Source organism: Pristiophorus japonicus, chromosome 3 (genome assembly GCF_044704955.1).
Source record: "Pristiophorus japonicus isolate sPriJap1 chromosome 3, sPriJap1.hap1, whole genome shotgun sequence".
NCBI lineage: Eukaryota > Metazoa > Chordata > Chondrichthyes > Pristiophoridae > Pristiophorus > Pristiophorus japonicus.
The window spans coordinates 256,427,882-256,443,235 of NC_091979.1; the positions used below are offsets into that span (position 1 = coordinate 256,427,882).

Here is a 15,354-nt window from a genome sequence, read left to right on the forward strand (position 1 = left end):
GTGCGGGAACCGGTATCGGGAGGCTATTTGGCCTGGGATAGGTGCGGGGAGCGGGATGGGGAGGCCATTTGGCCTGGGATAGGTGCGGGGATCGGACCAGGAAGCCATTCGGCCAGGGATAGGTGCGGGGATCGGGACTGGCACGGAGGCCATTTGGCCAGGGATAGGAGCAGGGACCGGCACCAGAATCGGGAGGGGTGGGGGGGACTTTAATAATTTAATGGAGGTAAATTGCTGTAATGTGCTTGTGCTTGGTAAGCTGCTGCAATGTTTAATATGCTTGTGCAGTTTGCGAGCTGGCTGTATGTGTGACTTTCCAGCCTCAGCCCACATTGTGTCCCTGGTTACCATGGCAACCCGATCTTTTTGGCGCAGATCAAGGCTCCAACCCCAAAACTAAACAACAGGCTAGGTGGCGCCAAAAAGAAATCAAGCGGGGAAACTGCGAAGATTTTTTTTTGCCGTACTTGGGCCCCAAAATAACAGGTGTAACTCTTCAACTTCACCAAAAAACAGCATTGTGAAAAATTGAGCCCCATATAAAAGCAAGGAAGTTAGGATAAACCTTTATAAATCACTGGTTAGGCCTGAGCTGGAGTATTGTGCCCTATTCTGGGCACCACACTTTAGGAAGGATGTCAAGGCCTTGGAGAGGGCACAGAGGAGATTTACTAGAATGGTATCACGGCTGAGGGACTTCAGTTACTTGGAGATACTGGAGAAACTAGAATTGTTCTGCTTAGAGCAGAGACGGTTAAGGGGAGATTTAATAGAGGTGTACAAAATTATATGGGCTTTTGATAGAGTAAATAGGGAGAAACTGTTTCCACTCGCAGGTAAACAGAGGACACAGATTTCAGGTCATTGGCAAAAGAGGGGAGATGAGGAGTGTTGTGTATGCAACACCTTGTAACCAGCATTCTACCGCCAACAGAGGGCGCATCTGTTGGAGTCCAGAGGGATTCCAGCATCCCTTGGGAGCACTGCATATAAGCAGGCCTCCCATGCTGTGCCGGCACTCTGGAGTCAGAATGAAGAGACTAAGGTCACGCTTACTCAAGTCTACAGTACTCAGTCACATTGCTTTATTTGAGACATAACAACTGGCGACGAGTAATAGATAACGAACCATCACGCGAAAAAGCAGAGAACTGTTTGTATCCTGGAGAAATTCTCAGAAGGTGACGATTGGGAACCTTCATGGAGCGACTCGACCAATACTTCATGGCCAATGAGCTGGAAGGGAATGAGAATGCTGCCAAATGAAGGGCGATCCTCCTCACCGTCTGCGGGGCAACAACCTATGGCCTCATGAAGAATCTTCTTGCTCTAGTGAAACCAACAACCAAATCATATGAAGAACTGTGTACGCTGGTCCGGGTGTACTTAAATCCGAAGGAGAGCATTCTGATGGCACGGTATCGATTTTATACATGTCAACGGTCTGAAGGCCAGGAAGTAGCGAGCTACGTCGCCGAACTAAGGCGCCTTGCAGGACATTGCAAATTCAGTGGGTTCCTGGAGCAAATGCTAAGAGACTTTTTTGTGCTTGGCATTGGCCATGAGGTTATCCTTCGCAAACTATTGACTGTTGAAACACCGAACCTGAGCAAAGCCATAACGATAGCCCAGGCTTTTATGCCCACCAGCGATAACACCAAACAAATTTCGCAGCATAAAGTTGCATCGGCAAGTACTGTGCACAAAGTAACGTCATTTTCAGGCAGGAATGCATATGGCAGAATGTACATGCCTGCAGCTGCACGACCTCAGATGACTCAGAGTCCGTCATCAAGTGTGAATGCGAGGCAATTAACACCTTGTTGGCACTGTGGCGGTGATCATCGAGCCCATCAAAGCCGCTTCAAACACTATGCGTGCAAAGGCTATTTTTTACGCAGCAAATTGTTATGACCTGGAATATGCCGCCTGAAAGAGAGGTGGAAACAGACGCAATAGTAACTTTCAAAAGGGAGTTGGATAAATAATTGAAGGAGAAAGAAATTGCAGGGCTTTGTGGAAAGAGCAGGGAAGTTGGACTAATTGAATAGGTCCTTAGACATGAAGGGCCAAAAGGCCTCCTTCTATACGAAATGATTCTATGATTCTTGGCCCAACCACCTTAGCTCCTTAATCAATAACCTACTGCCATCATAAGATCAGGGGTGGGCCTGTTCACTGATGGTTCTACAATGTTAACTCCATTCATATATTCTCAGATAATGAAGCAGCCCATGTCAGCCTCCAGAAGGACCTGGATAACATCCAGACTTAGGCTGATAGGTTGGAGGTAACATTCACATTATACAAGTGACAGCTAATGTCACCTCAAAGAAGAGAAAGTCCATTCATCTCCCCTTGACCTTCAATGGCACCACCATTGCTGAATTCCCTCCAATGACATCCTGAGGATCTTCATCGCCCAGAAGCTGAACTGGACCAGCCACATCAACACCATGGCTACAAGAGCAGGGTAGAGACTGAGTACTGTGTGACAAGTGGATACTTCCTGATCTCTCAAAGTCTCTGTTACAAGGAGTCCGATGGAATCCTCACAGCTCGCTTGGATGGATGCAGCTGCAAGAACACTGAAGAAGCTTAACACAATCCAGGATAGAGCACTTCACTTGTTTGATGCCGCTGCCACTGTACTCAACATCCATCCTCTCCGTCATTGGCACAGTATGGTTATGTAACAAGACACTTTTTAAGGTATTAATAAATCCCCAAAAATGCAATGTTTAAAATAAATCAAAATCTTGAATCAGCACCTTCAATTATTTTCCTAAACTGTATGTTGCTCCACTCTTTCCACATGAACTATTTTACATTATGTGGAGATGATATGAGGTTCATGGTTGAGATTTAACTCAAGTTCATCGAGAATATGGGTAGAAACCCAAATGTGAAAATATAATTGAAGCATTTGGAATTTTAAACCTTTCAAATTATAATAACTTAATATAAGGAATCCAATACCTGTCAGAATTTAAAAGACTTGCTGTCAGAAGTTAAATTGGAGATTAACTTTAGTTACCACTATCTTTAATCCTTTACCTCACAAAAAAACCTTTAAAATTCATTTAGGCCTTGGGGCAACCTGCTAGCAATTTGGACCCCCAACTCAAAGGGTCACAAGCTCAAAAACATTCCACTTTCAACTGACATTTGTACATACCTGTCCTAATTTGGCAAGTTTTACCAGTTCTTGAAAGATCTGGTAGACAGAACAATGAGCAGCACCTCAGAGATACAGAAAAACTTGCAGGACAACTTCACCTAACAAAAGCTAAGCTCCTGTCAAGTTATCGAGAAGCCCATAAACAAGACCTGTCCTATCCTCCAGGTTGAAGGAGAAAAGATAATGTTGACTGGAGAGACCATTGAGCCCACACCTTATATTGCTTGCAAAGAAGACAAGGGAGCCGAAAATCTGCAGTCCTTCTGTCGTACAAAAAGGGGTCGAGGGGGCAATTTTGCTTTCATTCTGGGGCGCCTCGGCATACCCCCTGACCCCACAAGGCACAGTTCAGTCTGCCAGGATTTCTAGCCTCCTTCAGCAGGCAGGCACGCAAGATGCACCTCAGTGGCTCAGGCAATTGCCCAGGGTGTTCAAATTAACAAACCACCACCTGACTCAGCAGGATAGACACAGGGGCCGATGAATTAATATCAGCAGCTGATGCTAAGATTTGAGGCATGGAGAAAGAGTTATTTAAATATCAGCACTAGAGCAGCCAAGCAGAAAAACAGCTTACAGGAACAGCTGATAGCAATACACTGGTGAAATAAGAAAAAATCAAGTAAATATATTTATGGACACCAGCCGACATGAACATTGTGGCAGATATATTTTGTTTTTTTTGTATGCAGGTCATAGATTTTGTTGGCTGCAATTTTGGGTGAGGTTCATCTTCTACAGTAAGTATATAAGTTCTGGAGTCCTCTCCCTAAACCTCTCTGTTTTCCACCTCTCTTTCTTCCTTTAAGACCCTCCTTAAATCCTACTTCTTTAACCAAGCTTTTAGTCACCTCCTCCTAATATTTTCTCCTTTGGCTCAGTGTCAATTTTTGTTTAATTAGGCTCCTGTGAAGCCCCTTGGAAGGTTTTCCTACATTAAAAGGAGCTTTATAAATACAAGTTGTTGTTACACATGACACATTAAACAGGGTGGGCACTCCCTACAGACAATCCAATTAATTAGTCAGCACCTTGAAACACTCCCTCTAGACAGACCAGCTCACTAATAACCTCAGAGTGATACTCCCTTGAAACAATTCAATTTTTGTTAAACAGTATCAACATTTATCTCCCTTTGTTTTCTGTTCACTAACATCCCTTCAAGATATTTCCCATAACATTCTCAGCAATATGGGCCCAGATTCATTAAATGGTGTGTGCATGCTATGAAGCAATGGCCCGACTCTTATTTGAAAATGGCAACAAGGTTAATTAATATATCAACCAAAAATGTCTGCCAAAATTTAATGAAATCATCTATGTGTTAACATCTAAATCCAGAAAATTAGAATTATCTCTCTCTTAAACTTAATCATACTACAGAAATATAACAGTGTTGCCACTGAGTGTCCAATAAACGATGCTCAAGTACTTAATAACAAAAAGCAGAGAACTGTCTGGCATAGTGAGTTAGCATACAGTCTCTTCACATCTGCAGTGCAATCCAGCTCAGACTAGTGGAAAGAAGGACTCCTCCGCGGTGGCACAATCACTGACAAAATAATGCCTGGGAAACAGAACATGACCATTAATTGTTCTAATCGGATAAAGCTCTCCAGTGTTCTAACTGATAATTCAGAGAGTTAGGAGTCTAACCTAACTAAGAAAGCTACAGATGCATGAATGTCAAACTGAATTTGAGATTTGTTTAGAAGATGAATTAACAAGCTGGGTGAAGGGGGTATACTGGGGCTTCCCCAGAATGAAAGTAATTAATCTCCGAATGATAGATTTGAGATTTAAAGATGCAGTGTTCTAATTAGTCTGAGCACCTATTACTGGATGCAAGATTCTTCAGAGATATGTTTATCTACATAGTCTATATTTCCATATAATTTTGAATTTGGCATCGATATGTAATGTTATAAAAACTATGTTGATGGTTCAATATCACCAACAGAACCTAGTTTAACTATTTTACTTGAACCACATGTTGAAAATATACTGTAAACATATATTTAAATACATTTCACTATATAAAACGGAGAACATTCCCTGCAATTTTGGTCAAGAGCAAGGAGAGTACATTTTCTTCTGTGCTTAAGAAAACTAAAAACTAACATTTTTATGTGTGGCCAATATAGTCTCACTTTTCTAATGGCAACTACAGCCATTTATAGTGCTATTGTACTCCATTATGGCCAGAAATAGTCCTTGCAAGCTTCAGCTAAAAGGTTAGCATTTTGTTATTGAAATAATTCTCTAGGTCATGCTACTTGTAATATGCACCACAAAGGTTCATTACTCTATTATCACTAACCGTTTTCCCTGTAATTGATGAAGCAAGCTGAAGTAAGGTGCTCGTGCGATTGCATCAGCTATTCCAGATTCTGGTCCTGAACTCCCAGTAAGTTGGGAACTATATACTCCATCTACAAGACATCAGAGTAAGATTGCATATTTTTGAAAAGCTGCTGACTATTTTACCAAGAAAATCTAACCCAGCATTTACCAATGAATGTTAATCTGATACTGATAATTGAAAAACATTAATATCAAGAATATAATCACATCAAAAAGTAACATAAAATATAGTGGGGGTGATTTTCCCCAGATAATTTAGGCGTTAAAGAGCCTCTGAGGTGGCTGATAGGGTCTTAAGCTAAAATGTCGGTTTAGCCAGTGTTTAGCGCAAGGTGTCATCTTGGTAAAGGAGTTGAAGCTTGCACTCGGAACAGCCACTCGGAGGATTGTTAAGGGGTTGATTGCTATTTAAGTTGCCTGCTAGTGCTCATCAAGGAGGCTGCATGACATTTTGGTGGCTAGAACTAACGTCCTGTCCTGACAGCAACCAGCTGATTGGGAGTAAATAAGTCGCTGCAGAGGATTTTGAGCACAATGTAAAGGTATAGCACTTTTTATTGTTAACTTGCTGTTGGAGCTTAGAAGAGGACTGTTGAAACACTTCAGGAACTGGGACTTTGTCAAGATTTCACCAACACTTCATCAACAGCTATTCTGGAAACTCTCTGAGGACTTCACCTAAAAAGAGTAAGTGCTGTACTACTCTACTTTATTGGACAGCTTAAAAGGAGTCACCAGGGAAAGGGAGTGCTTTGTCAATGGCATCTTGCTAGGGTTCCACCTTGGTCTGCAGGAGGAATGGGATGAGGAGATGAGGCCAGACAGAGCAGCAGCAGCTGCTGCAGGAGGGTGAGGTGGACTCCTTCTCTCTGCAGTGACAGGATGTCCCTCCTCCTTTGGATCTCCTCCACCAGGACCTCCAGTGCTGTATCTGAGAACCTGTGTGCCCTCTCCCTTGGTCCCTGAGCCATCCTGAAACATGTTGCTGTGTGTCATCCAGCACACACCACACCTTTAGAGGAAGTGGATCCGTGGAGTCCACATATACTGTTCCACGGGAATTGTGTCTAATCAGTGCTTGAGTGCTCAACCTGCAGGTGTCTGCTTTAGCACCTCCAAGCAAGTTCAAATTATGGTAATCAGCAATTAGGACCAAATTTAAATGCTAAAACTAGACTCTCAAACAAGGCGTACCTTATTAGTATAGCATCCATTTAGCGCCTGGTTTCCCCTGTTCACCAAAATAAGCCCCGTTGTGTTAAAATTATTAAAGTGAAAAAAAAATCAATATTGATTTGAGGCACTGAATATTTACATAGTAGTAGAAATTGAATATTAATAACTTGCTTCTTCTTACCATAAAGTTCATCCCTGATGAGTTTCAGTACTCTGGTAAACACACCCAATTGTGGCAACAGGTCATCTAATACATGAAACACCAAATTCATTCTGTCCTCTGTTGGCTTTTTGAAGGACAGTTCCTTCTTGTCCTCAATCAGACGCACAAGATACTGATTAGCTGTTCAAATAGTGAAAAAATAATGACTGGAAAAACACTCCCCATAAAATTCAGACAAGGTGCATTTATTTAATATGGCAAGTTCCTTTGGATTGGATTGCCTCTTCTAAAAAGAAACTTGCATTTATATAGCACCTTATCACATCTCTTAGAAAGAATGTAAAGCGCTTCAGATACAAAGAATTAATTTGAAGTGTGGTAACTGCACATAAGCACAGCTGCTACTTTGTACACAGCAAGAGCCCTCAAACAGCAATGCGATCAATGACTAATTAATCTGCTTTTGGCATGTTAGTTGGAGGTGTGATGCATGCAGCATCACGGAAAACCCCACGACTCATCTTCAAGTAGTGCCATGGGATCTTTAATACCATCTGAACAGGCAGTTTAATGGCTCATTATGAAAGCCATAAACGAGGTCAAACAAAGGAATGGAGTGAACAAGATCCAAAAAAATCAGTGCAAAGTAAGATGTAACTTGCTCAAAGCTATGAAATGCAGTGTGCTAACTGGTGGGTTAGGAAGATGAGTGCCCCAACTGCAGTATCCTAGCTCCCAAACACAGATCTCAAAAGGTATTGATTGGGAGATACATGAGGTATTTGTCCAAATTGTTAATGCAAAAAGCAGTACGTGGTCATTCTGATGGATGCCAACCTTAGCCTGTACACAGGGTATTCCTGGAGAGGGAGCATGCGGTGTCCGCTGGTATGCTTGAGGCCCTCCACAGCCGATGGGCACCGGAGGGACTGGAATACATGATCAACACAAGGGACAATATTTTGATTTAATTTGCTAAGTTTCCTTTAATTTATTTATAATTTGCAATGTATTGTCTCTGCCTCTTTAAAAAGGGAGCACTTGTTAACTCTTATTGATGATGACAATTGTCATGCTAATTGGCAATTTACATCAAAGTTGGCTTGGACACCATCCTTTGGGACTGCACTGAGATGGGGCAAAGGGCATTCTGATCTATCTTCAATGACAGGAAAATCCCAATGCAGGTTAAGTTTGTGATGTATGTCATGTTTCCAAACAGTTCTTCTGTATATTAACAATGTAAGCCAGGAATGCAGCATTGGATTTGGATGTATAAAACCTCAAAGTGGCACGGCACAAATTGTCTTGTGTCGTTTCTTCTGTTATATAGCTGATGAGGAAATTCAGACATAGGACAACAGCAACTGGGTATCATTATTTGGAAGCCAGGTCGAAGAATACATCCCGGGTTTGAAATTTATCATAACTGGGTGGTGGAAAGGCAAATCATTGTTTGATGGGGTGAGGTGTGCAGTCAAGCTATCGGCAGGTGGATGGTAGCAATGCACACAAACATATATAATTAGTTGTGCTGCTCACCATACCACTCATGAGGAGTTCCTCATAACCACTGTTCTCCCAGAGAAGGATCATAGAAACATAGAAAATAGGTGCAGGAGTAGGCCATTCGGCCCTTCGAGCTGCACCACCATTCAATATGATCATGGTTGATCATGCATTTCAGTACCCCATTCCTGCTTTCTCTCCATACCTCTTAATTCCTTTAGCCGTGAGGGCCACATCTAACTCCCCTTTGAATATATCTAACGAACTGGCTCCAACAATTTTCTGTGGTAGAAAATTCCACATGCCCACAACTATCTGAGTGAAGAAGTTTCTCCTCAGCTCGGTCCTAAATGGCTTACCCCTTATCCTGAGACTGTGACCCCTGGTTCTGCACTTCCCCAACATCGGGAACATTCTTCCTGCATCTAACCTGTCCAATCCCGTCAAAACTTTATATGTTTCTATGAGATGCCCTCTCATTCTTCAAAATTCCAGTGAATACAAGCTTAGTCGATCAAGTCTTTCTTCATATGTCAGTCCTGTCATCCCAGGAATCAGTCTGGTGAACCTTCGCTGCACTCCCTCAATAGCAAGAATGTCCGTCCTCATATTAGGAGACCAAAACTGTACACAATATTTAAGGTGTGGCCTTACCAAGGCCCTGTACAACTGTAGTAAGACCTCCCTGCTCCTATATTCGAATCCTCTCGCTATGAAAGCCAACATGCCATTTGCCTTCTTCACCGCCTACTGCACCTGTATGCCAACCTTCAATGACTGATGTACCATGACGCCCAGGTCTTGTTGCACCTCCCCCTTTACCAATCTGTCACCATTCAGATAATAATCAGCCCTCCTGTTTTTACCACCAAAGTGGATAACCTCACATTTATCCACATTATACCGCATCTGCCATGTATTTGCCCACTCACCTAACCTGTCCAAGTCACCCTGCAGTCTCTTAGCATCCTCCTCACAGCTCACACTGCCACCCAGCTTATTGTCATCTGCAAACTTGGAGATATTACATTCAATTCTATTGATGATTAATTAGTGACTGCTAGTATTGCACCTCATGATTTTACCCCATATAAATCCTTATTCTTAAATCCTAAATTAATGAAGTGATGTCATAGAAATTTATAGTACGTAAGGAGGCCATTTTGGCCCATCTTGTCCGAGCCAGCGACAAAGAGCTATTCAGCCTAATCCCACTATCCAGGTCTTGGTCCGTAGCATATCCAAGTACATATCCAATAACTTTTTAAATGTGATGAGGGTTTCTGCCTCTACCACCCTTTCAGGCAGTGAGTTCCAGACCCCCACCACATTCTGGGTGAAAAAATATCCCCTCAAATCCCCTCTAAACCTCCTACCAATTACTTTAAATCTATGTCCCTTGGTTGTTGACCCCTCTGCTAAGGGAAATAGGTCCTTCCTACAAACTATATCTAGGCTCCTCATAATTTTATACACCTCAATCAGGTCTCCCCTCAGCCTCCTCTGTTCCAAAGAAAACAAACCCAGCATCTCCAATCTTTCCTCATCACTAAAATTCTCTAGTCCAGGCAACTTCCTCGTAAATCTACTCTACTCTCTCCAGTGCAATCACATCGTTCCTGAAATGTGATGCCCAGAACTGCACACAGTACTCTAGCTGTGGCCTAACCAGTGTTTTGTACAGTTCAAGCATAACCCCCCTGCTCCTGTATTCTATGCCTCAGCTAATAAAGGCAAGTATTCCGTATGCCTTCTTAAGTTCGGGAGGCTCCGAAAGTTCAGGAGGCCCCGAGAGTTCGTGAGAGTCCACGTCTGGAAAGTCCGAGAGCGGAAGTCCGTGAGTTCGGGAGGCGTGGAGTCCGAGGAGCAGGAGGGACGGAGGTAGGCGAGGAATTCACTTCTGACGAGGATCGGAGAGTCGGAGGAGTGGGCAGTTTAAAAAGAGTGGGAGTCGGAGGAGCGGAGGAGATCGGGAGCAGCGAGGCCCATAAAAGGGGGCCCAGCAGTCGGAAGGTAATTGCAGGGGCAGAAGGTAAAAAGAAATCGAAGTGTGATGTCACAGCCAAGAGGGTAAGTGATTGGCTGGTGGATTGGTGAGTATTTAATCTTTTTCTTTTTCTTTTCTGATTAGTAAGAAACCTTTGGTGTTGTTATCAATTAGGTTAATTTAAGGGTTAAGTTGTGGCAGGAGAGCCCATACCCATGTCATACTCCTCCTGTGCTATATGGGAAATCAGGGACACTTTCAGTGTCTCTGACAATTACATGTGCAGCAAGTGAATCCAGCTGCAGCTCCTGTTAGACTGCATTGTGGCACTGGAGCTGCGCATGGACTCACTCTGGAGCATCCACGATGCTGAGGATGGCATGAATAGCATGTTTAGTGAATTGGTCACACCGCAGGTAATGGTTACACAGCCAGATACAGAATGGATGACCATCAGGCAGAGCAGTGGAAGGAAGGTAGTGCAGGGGTCCTCTGCGGTCATCTCCCTCCAAAACAGATACACCACCTTGGGTACTGTTGGGGGAGATGACTCATCAGGGAAAGACAGCAGCAGCCAAATCCATGGCACCAGGGGTGGCTCTGCTGCACAGGAGGACAGGAAAAAGAGTGGGAGAGCTATAGTGATAGGGGATTCTATTGTAAGGGGAATAGATAGGCGTTTCTGCGGCCACAAACGAGACTCCAGGATGTTATGTTGCCTCCCTGGTGCAAGGGTCAAGGATGTCTCAGAGCGGCTGCAGCGCATTCTGGAGGGGAGGGTGAAACATAGTAATATAGAAAATAGGTGCAGGAGTAGGCCATTTGGCCCTTTGAGCCTGCACCACCATTCAATAAGATCATGGCTGATCATTCACCTCAGTACCCCTTTCCTGCTTTCTCTCCATACCTCTTGATCTCTTTTATATGTTTCTATGAGAATTTTATATGTTTCTATGAGATCCCCTCTCATCCTTCTAAACTCCAATGAATAAAGGCCTAGTCGATCCAGTCTCTCCTCATATGTCAGTCCAGCCATCCCGGGAATCAGTCTGGTAAACCTGCGCTGCACTCTCTCAATAGCAAGAATGTCCTTCCTCAGATTAGGAGACCAAAAGTGAACACAATATTCCAGGTGACTTCTTGACTTCTTCACCGCCTGCTGTACCTGCATGCCAACTTTCAATGACTGATGAACCATGACACCCAGGTCTCGTCGCACCTCCCCTTTTCCTATTCTGCCACCATTCAGATAATATTCTGCCTTCGTGTTTTTGCCACCAAAGTGGCTAATCTCACATTTATCCAAATTATACTGTATCTGCCATGCATTTGCCCATTCACCCAACCTGTCCAAGTCACTCTGCAGCCTGTTAGCGTCCTCCTCAAAGCTCACACCGCCATCCAGTTTAGTGTCATCTGCAAACTTGGAGATATAACACTCAATTCCTTCATCCAAATCATTAATGTATATTGTAAATAGCTGGGGTCCCAGTACTGAGCCCTGCGGCACCCCACTAGTCACTGCCTGCCATTCTGAAAAGGACCCATTTATCCCGACTCTCTGCTTCCTGTCTGCCAACCAGTTCTCTATCCACGTCAGTACATTACCCCCAATACCATGTGCTTTAATTTTGCAACCAATCTCTTGTGTGGAACCTTGTCAAAAGCCTTTTGAAAGTCCAAATACACCACATCCACTGGTTCTCCCTTGTCTACTCTACTAGTCTCTACTAGAACAGCCAGATGTCGTGGTACATATAGGTACCAACGATATAGGTAAAACACGGGATGAGGTCCTACAAGTTGAATTTAGGGAGCTACGAGTTAAATTAAAAAGCAGGACCTCAAAAAGGTAGTAATATCAGGATTGCTACCAGTGCCACGTGCCAGTCAAGAGTAGGAATTGCAGGATAACTCAGATGAATACGTGGCTTGAGGAATGGTGCAAGGGGGAGGGATTCAAATTCCTGGGACATTGGAACCGGTTCTGGGGGAGGTGGGACCAGTACAAACCGGACGGTCTGCACCTGGGCAGGAGCGGAACCGGTGTCCTAGGCGGACTGTTTGCTGGTGCTGTTGGGGAGGGTTTAAACTAACAAGGCAGGGGGATGGGAATCTATGCAGGGAGGCAGAGGGAAGTAAAAAGGGGGCAGAAGCAAAAGGTAGGAAGGAGAAAAGCAAGAGTGGAGGGCAGAGAAATCAAGGGCACAAATCAAAAAGGGCCACATTACAACATAACTCTAAAAGTACAAAGAGTGTTAAAAAAACAAGTCTGAAGGCTCTAAGTCTCAATGCGAGGAACATTCGTAATAAGGTGGATGAATTGACTGCGCAGATAGCTGTTAACGAATATGATGTAATTGGGATTACGGAGACATGGCTCCAAGGTAACCAAGGCTGGGAACTCAACATCCATGAGTAATCAATATTCAGGAAGGACAGACAGGAAGGAAAAGGAGGTGGGGTAGCGTTACTGGTTAAAGAGATTAACGCAATAGTAAGGAAGGACATTAGCGTGGATGACTTGGAATCTATATGGGTAGAGCTGCGAAACACCAATGGGCAGAAAACGTTAGTGGGAGTTGTGTACAGACCACCAAACAGTAGTAGGGAGGTTGGGGATGGCATCAAACAGGAATTTAGGGCCGCGTGCAATAAGGGTACAGCAGTTATCATGGGTGACTTTAATCTGCATATTGATTGGGCTAACCAAACTGGGAGCAATACTGTGGAGGAGGATTTCCTGGAGTGTATAAGGGATGGTTTTCTACACCAATATGTCGAGGAACCAACTAGAGAGCAGGCCATCCTAGACTGGGTTTTGTGTAACGAGAGAGGATTAATTAGCAATCTGGTCATGGGCAAGAGTGACCATAATATGGTAGAATTCTTTATTAAGATGGAGAGTGACACAGTTAATTCAGAGACTAGGGTCCTGAACGTAAAGAAAGGAAACTTCGACGATATTAGACATGAATTGGCTAGGATAGGCTGGAGAATGAGACTTGAAGGGTTGATGGTGGATAGGCAATGGCAGACATTTAAATATCACATGGATGAGCTACAACAATTGTACATCCCTGTTTGGCATAAGAATAAAAAAAGGAAGGTGGCTCAACCGTGGCTAACAAGGGAAATTAGGGAAAGTGTTAAACCCAAGGAAGAGGCATATAAATTGGCCAGAAAAAGCAGCAAACCTGAGGACTGGGAGAAATTTAGAATTCAGCAGAGGAGGACTAAGGGTTTAATTAGGAGGGAGAAAATGGAGTATGAGAGTAAGCTTGCAGGGAACATAAAAACTGACTACATAAGAGATGTGCTTCTATAGAGATGTGAAGAGAAAAAGATTAATGAAGACTAATGTAGGTCCCTTGCAGTCAGAATCAGGGAAATTCATAATGAGGAACAAGAAAATGGCAGACCAATTAAACAAATACTTTGGTTCTGTCTTCACTAAGGAAGACACGAACAACCTCCCGAAAATACTAGGGGGCTGAGTATCTCGCGAAAAGGGGGAACTGAGGGAAATCCTTATTAATCAGGAAATGGAGTTAGAGTCATTGAAAGGACTGAAGGCCGATAAATCACCAGGGCCTGTTAGTCTGCATCCCAGAGTAACATAGAAACATAGAAACATAGAAACATAGAAAATAGGTGCAGGAGCAGGCCATTCAGCCCTTCTAGCCTGCACCGCCATTCAATGAGTTCATGGCTGAACATGAAACTTCAGTACCCCCTTCCTGCTTTCTCGCCATAACCCTTGATCCCCCGAGTAGTAAGGACTTCATCTAACTCCCTTTTGAATATATTTAGTGAATTGGCCTCAACTACTTTCTGTGGTAGAGAATTCCACAGGTTCACCACTCTCTGGGTGAAGAAGTTTCTCCTCATCTCGGTCCTAAATGGCTTACCCCTTATCCTCAGACTGTGACCCCTGGTTCTGGACTTCCCCAACATTGGGAACATTCTTTCTGCATCTAACCTGTCTAAACCCGTCAGAATTTTAAACGTTTCTATGAGGTCCCCTCTCATTCTTCTGAACTCCAGTGAATACAAGCCCAATTGATCCAATCTTTCTTGATAGGTCAGTCCCGCCATCCCGGGAATCAGTCTGGTGAACCTTCGCTGCACTCCCTCAATAGCAAGAATGTCCTTCCTCAAGTTAGGAGACCAAAACTGTACACAATACTCCAGGTGTGGCCTCACCAAGGCCCTGTACAACTGTAGCAACACCTCCCTGCCCCTGTATTCAAATCCCCTCGCTATGAAGGCCAACATGCCATTTGCTTTCTTAACCGCCTGCTGTACCTGCATGCCAACCTTCAATGACTGATGTACCATGACACCCAGGTCTCGTTGCACCTTCCCTTTTCCTAATCTGTCACCATTCAGATAATAGTCTGTCTCTCTGTTTTTACCACCAAAGTGGATAACCTCACATTTATCCACATTATACTTCATCTGCCATGCATTTGCCCACTCACCTAACCTATCCAAGTCACTCTGCAGCCTAATAGCATCCTCCTCGCAGCTCACACTGCCACCCAACTTAGTATCATCCGCAAATTTGGAGATACTGCATTTAATCCCCTCGTCTAAATCATTAATGTACAATGTAAACAGCTGAGGCCCCAGCACAGTACTTAAGGAAGTGGCCCTAGAAATAGTGGATGCATCGGTGGTCATTTTCCAACATTCTATGGACTCTGGTTCAGTTCCTATGGATTGGAGGGTAGCTAATGTAACCCCACTTTTTAAAAAAGGAGGGAGAGAGTAAACAGGGAATTATAGACTGGTTAGCCTGACATCGGTGGTGGGGAAAATGCTGGAATCAATTATTAAAGATGTAATAGCAGCGCATTTGGAAAGCAATGACAGGATCGGTCCAAGTCAGCATGGATTTATGAAAGGGAAGTCATGTTTGACAAATCTTCTAGAGATTTTTGAGAATGTAACTAGTAGAGTGGATAAGGG

The 15,354-nt window shown here is 43.7% G+C and overlaps 1 protein-coding gene across 1 annotated transcript in view; it reads right to left on the reverse strand.

Annotated features, from left to right (window-relative positions):
• The window catches only part of LOC139255665 (uncharacterized), a 286,509-nt gene that overhangs the window by 230,364 nt on the left and 40,791 nt on the right, over positions 1-15,354 (reverse strand). Inside the window, exons 3-4 of the mRNA XM_070873964.1 lie at positions 6,903-7,064; positions 5,502-5,613 (exon numbers count right to left, since the gene is read on the reverse strand). Coding sequence (XP_070730065.1) covers positions 5,502-5,613; positions 6,903-7,064 — 274 coding nt within the window. The remainder of the gene's footprint in view (positions 1-5,501; positions 5,614-6,902; positions 7,065-15,354) is intronic.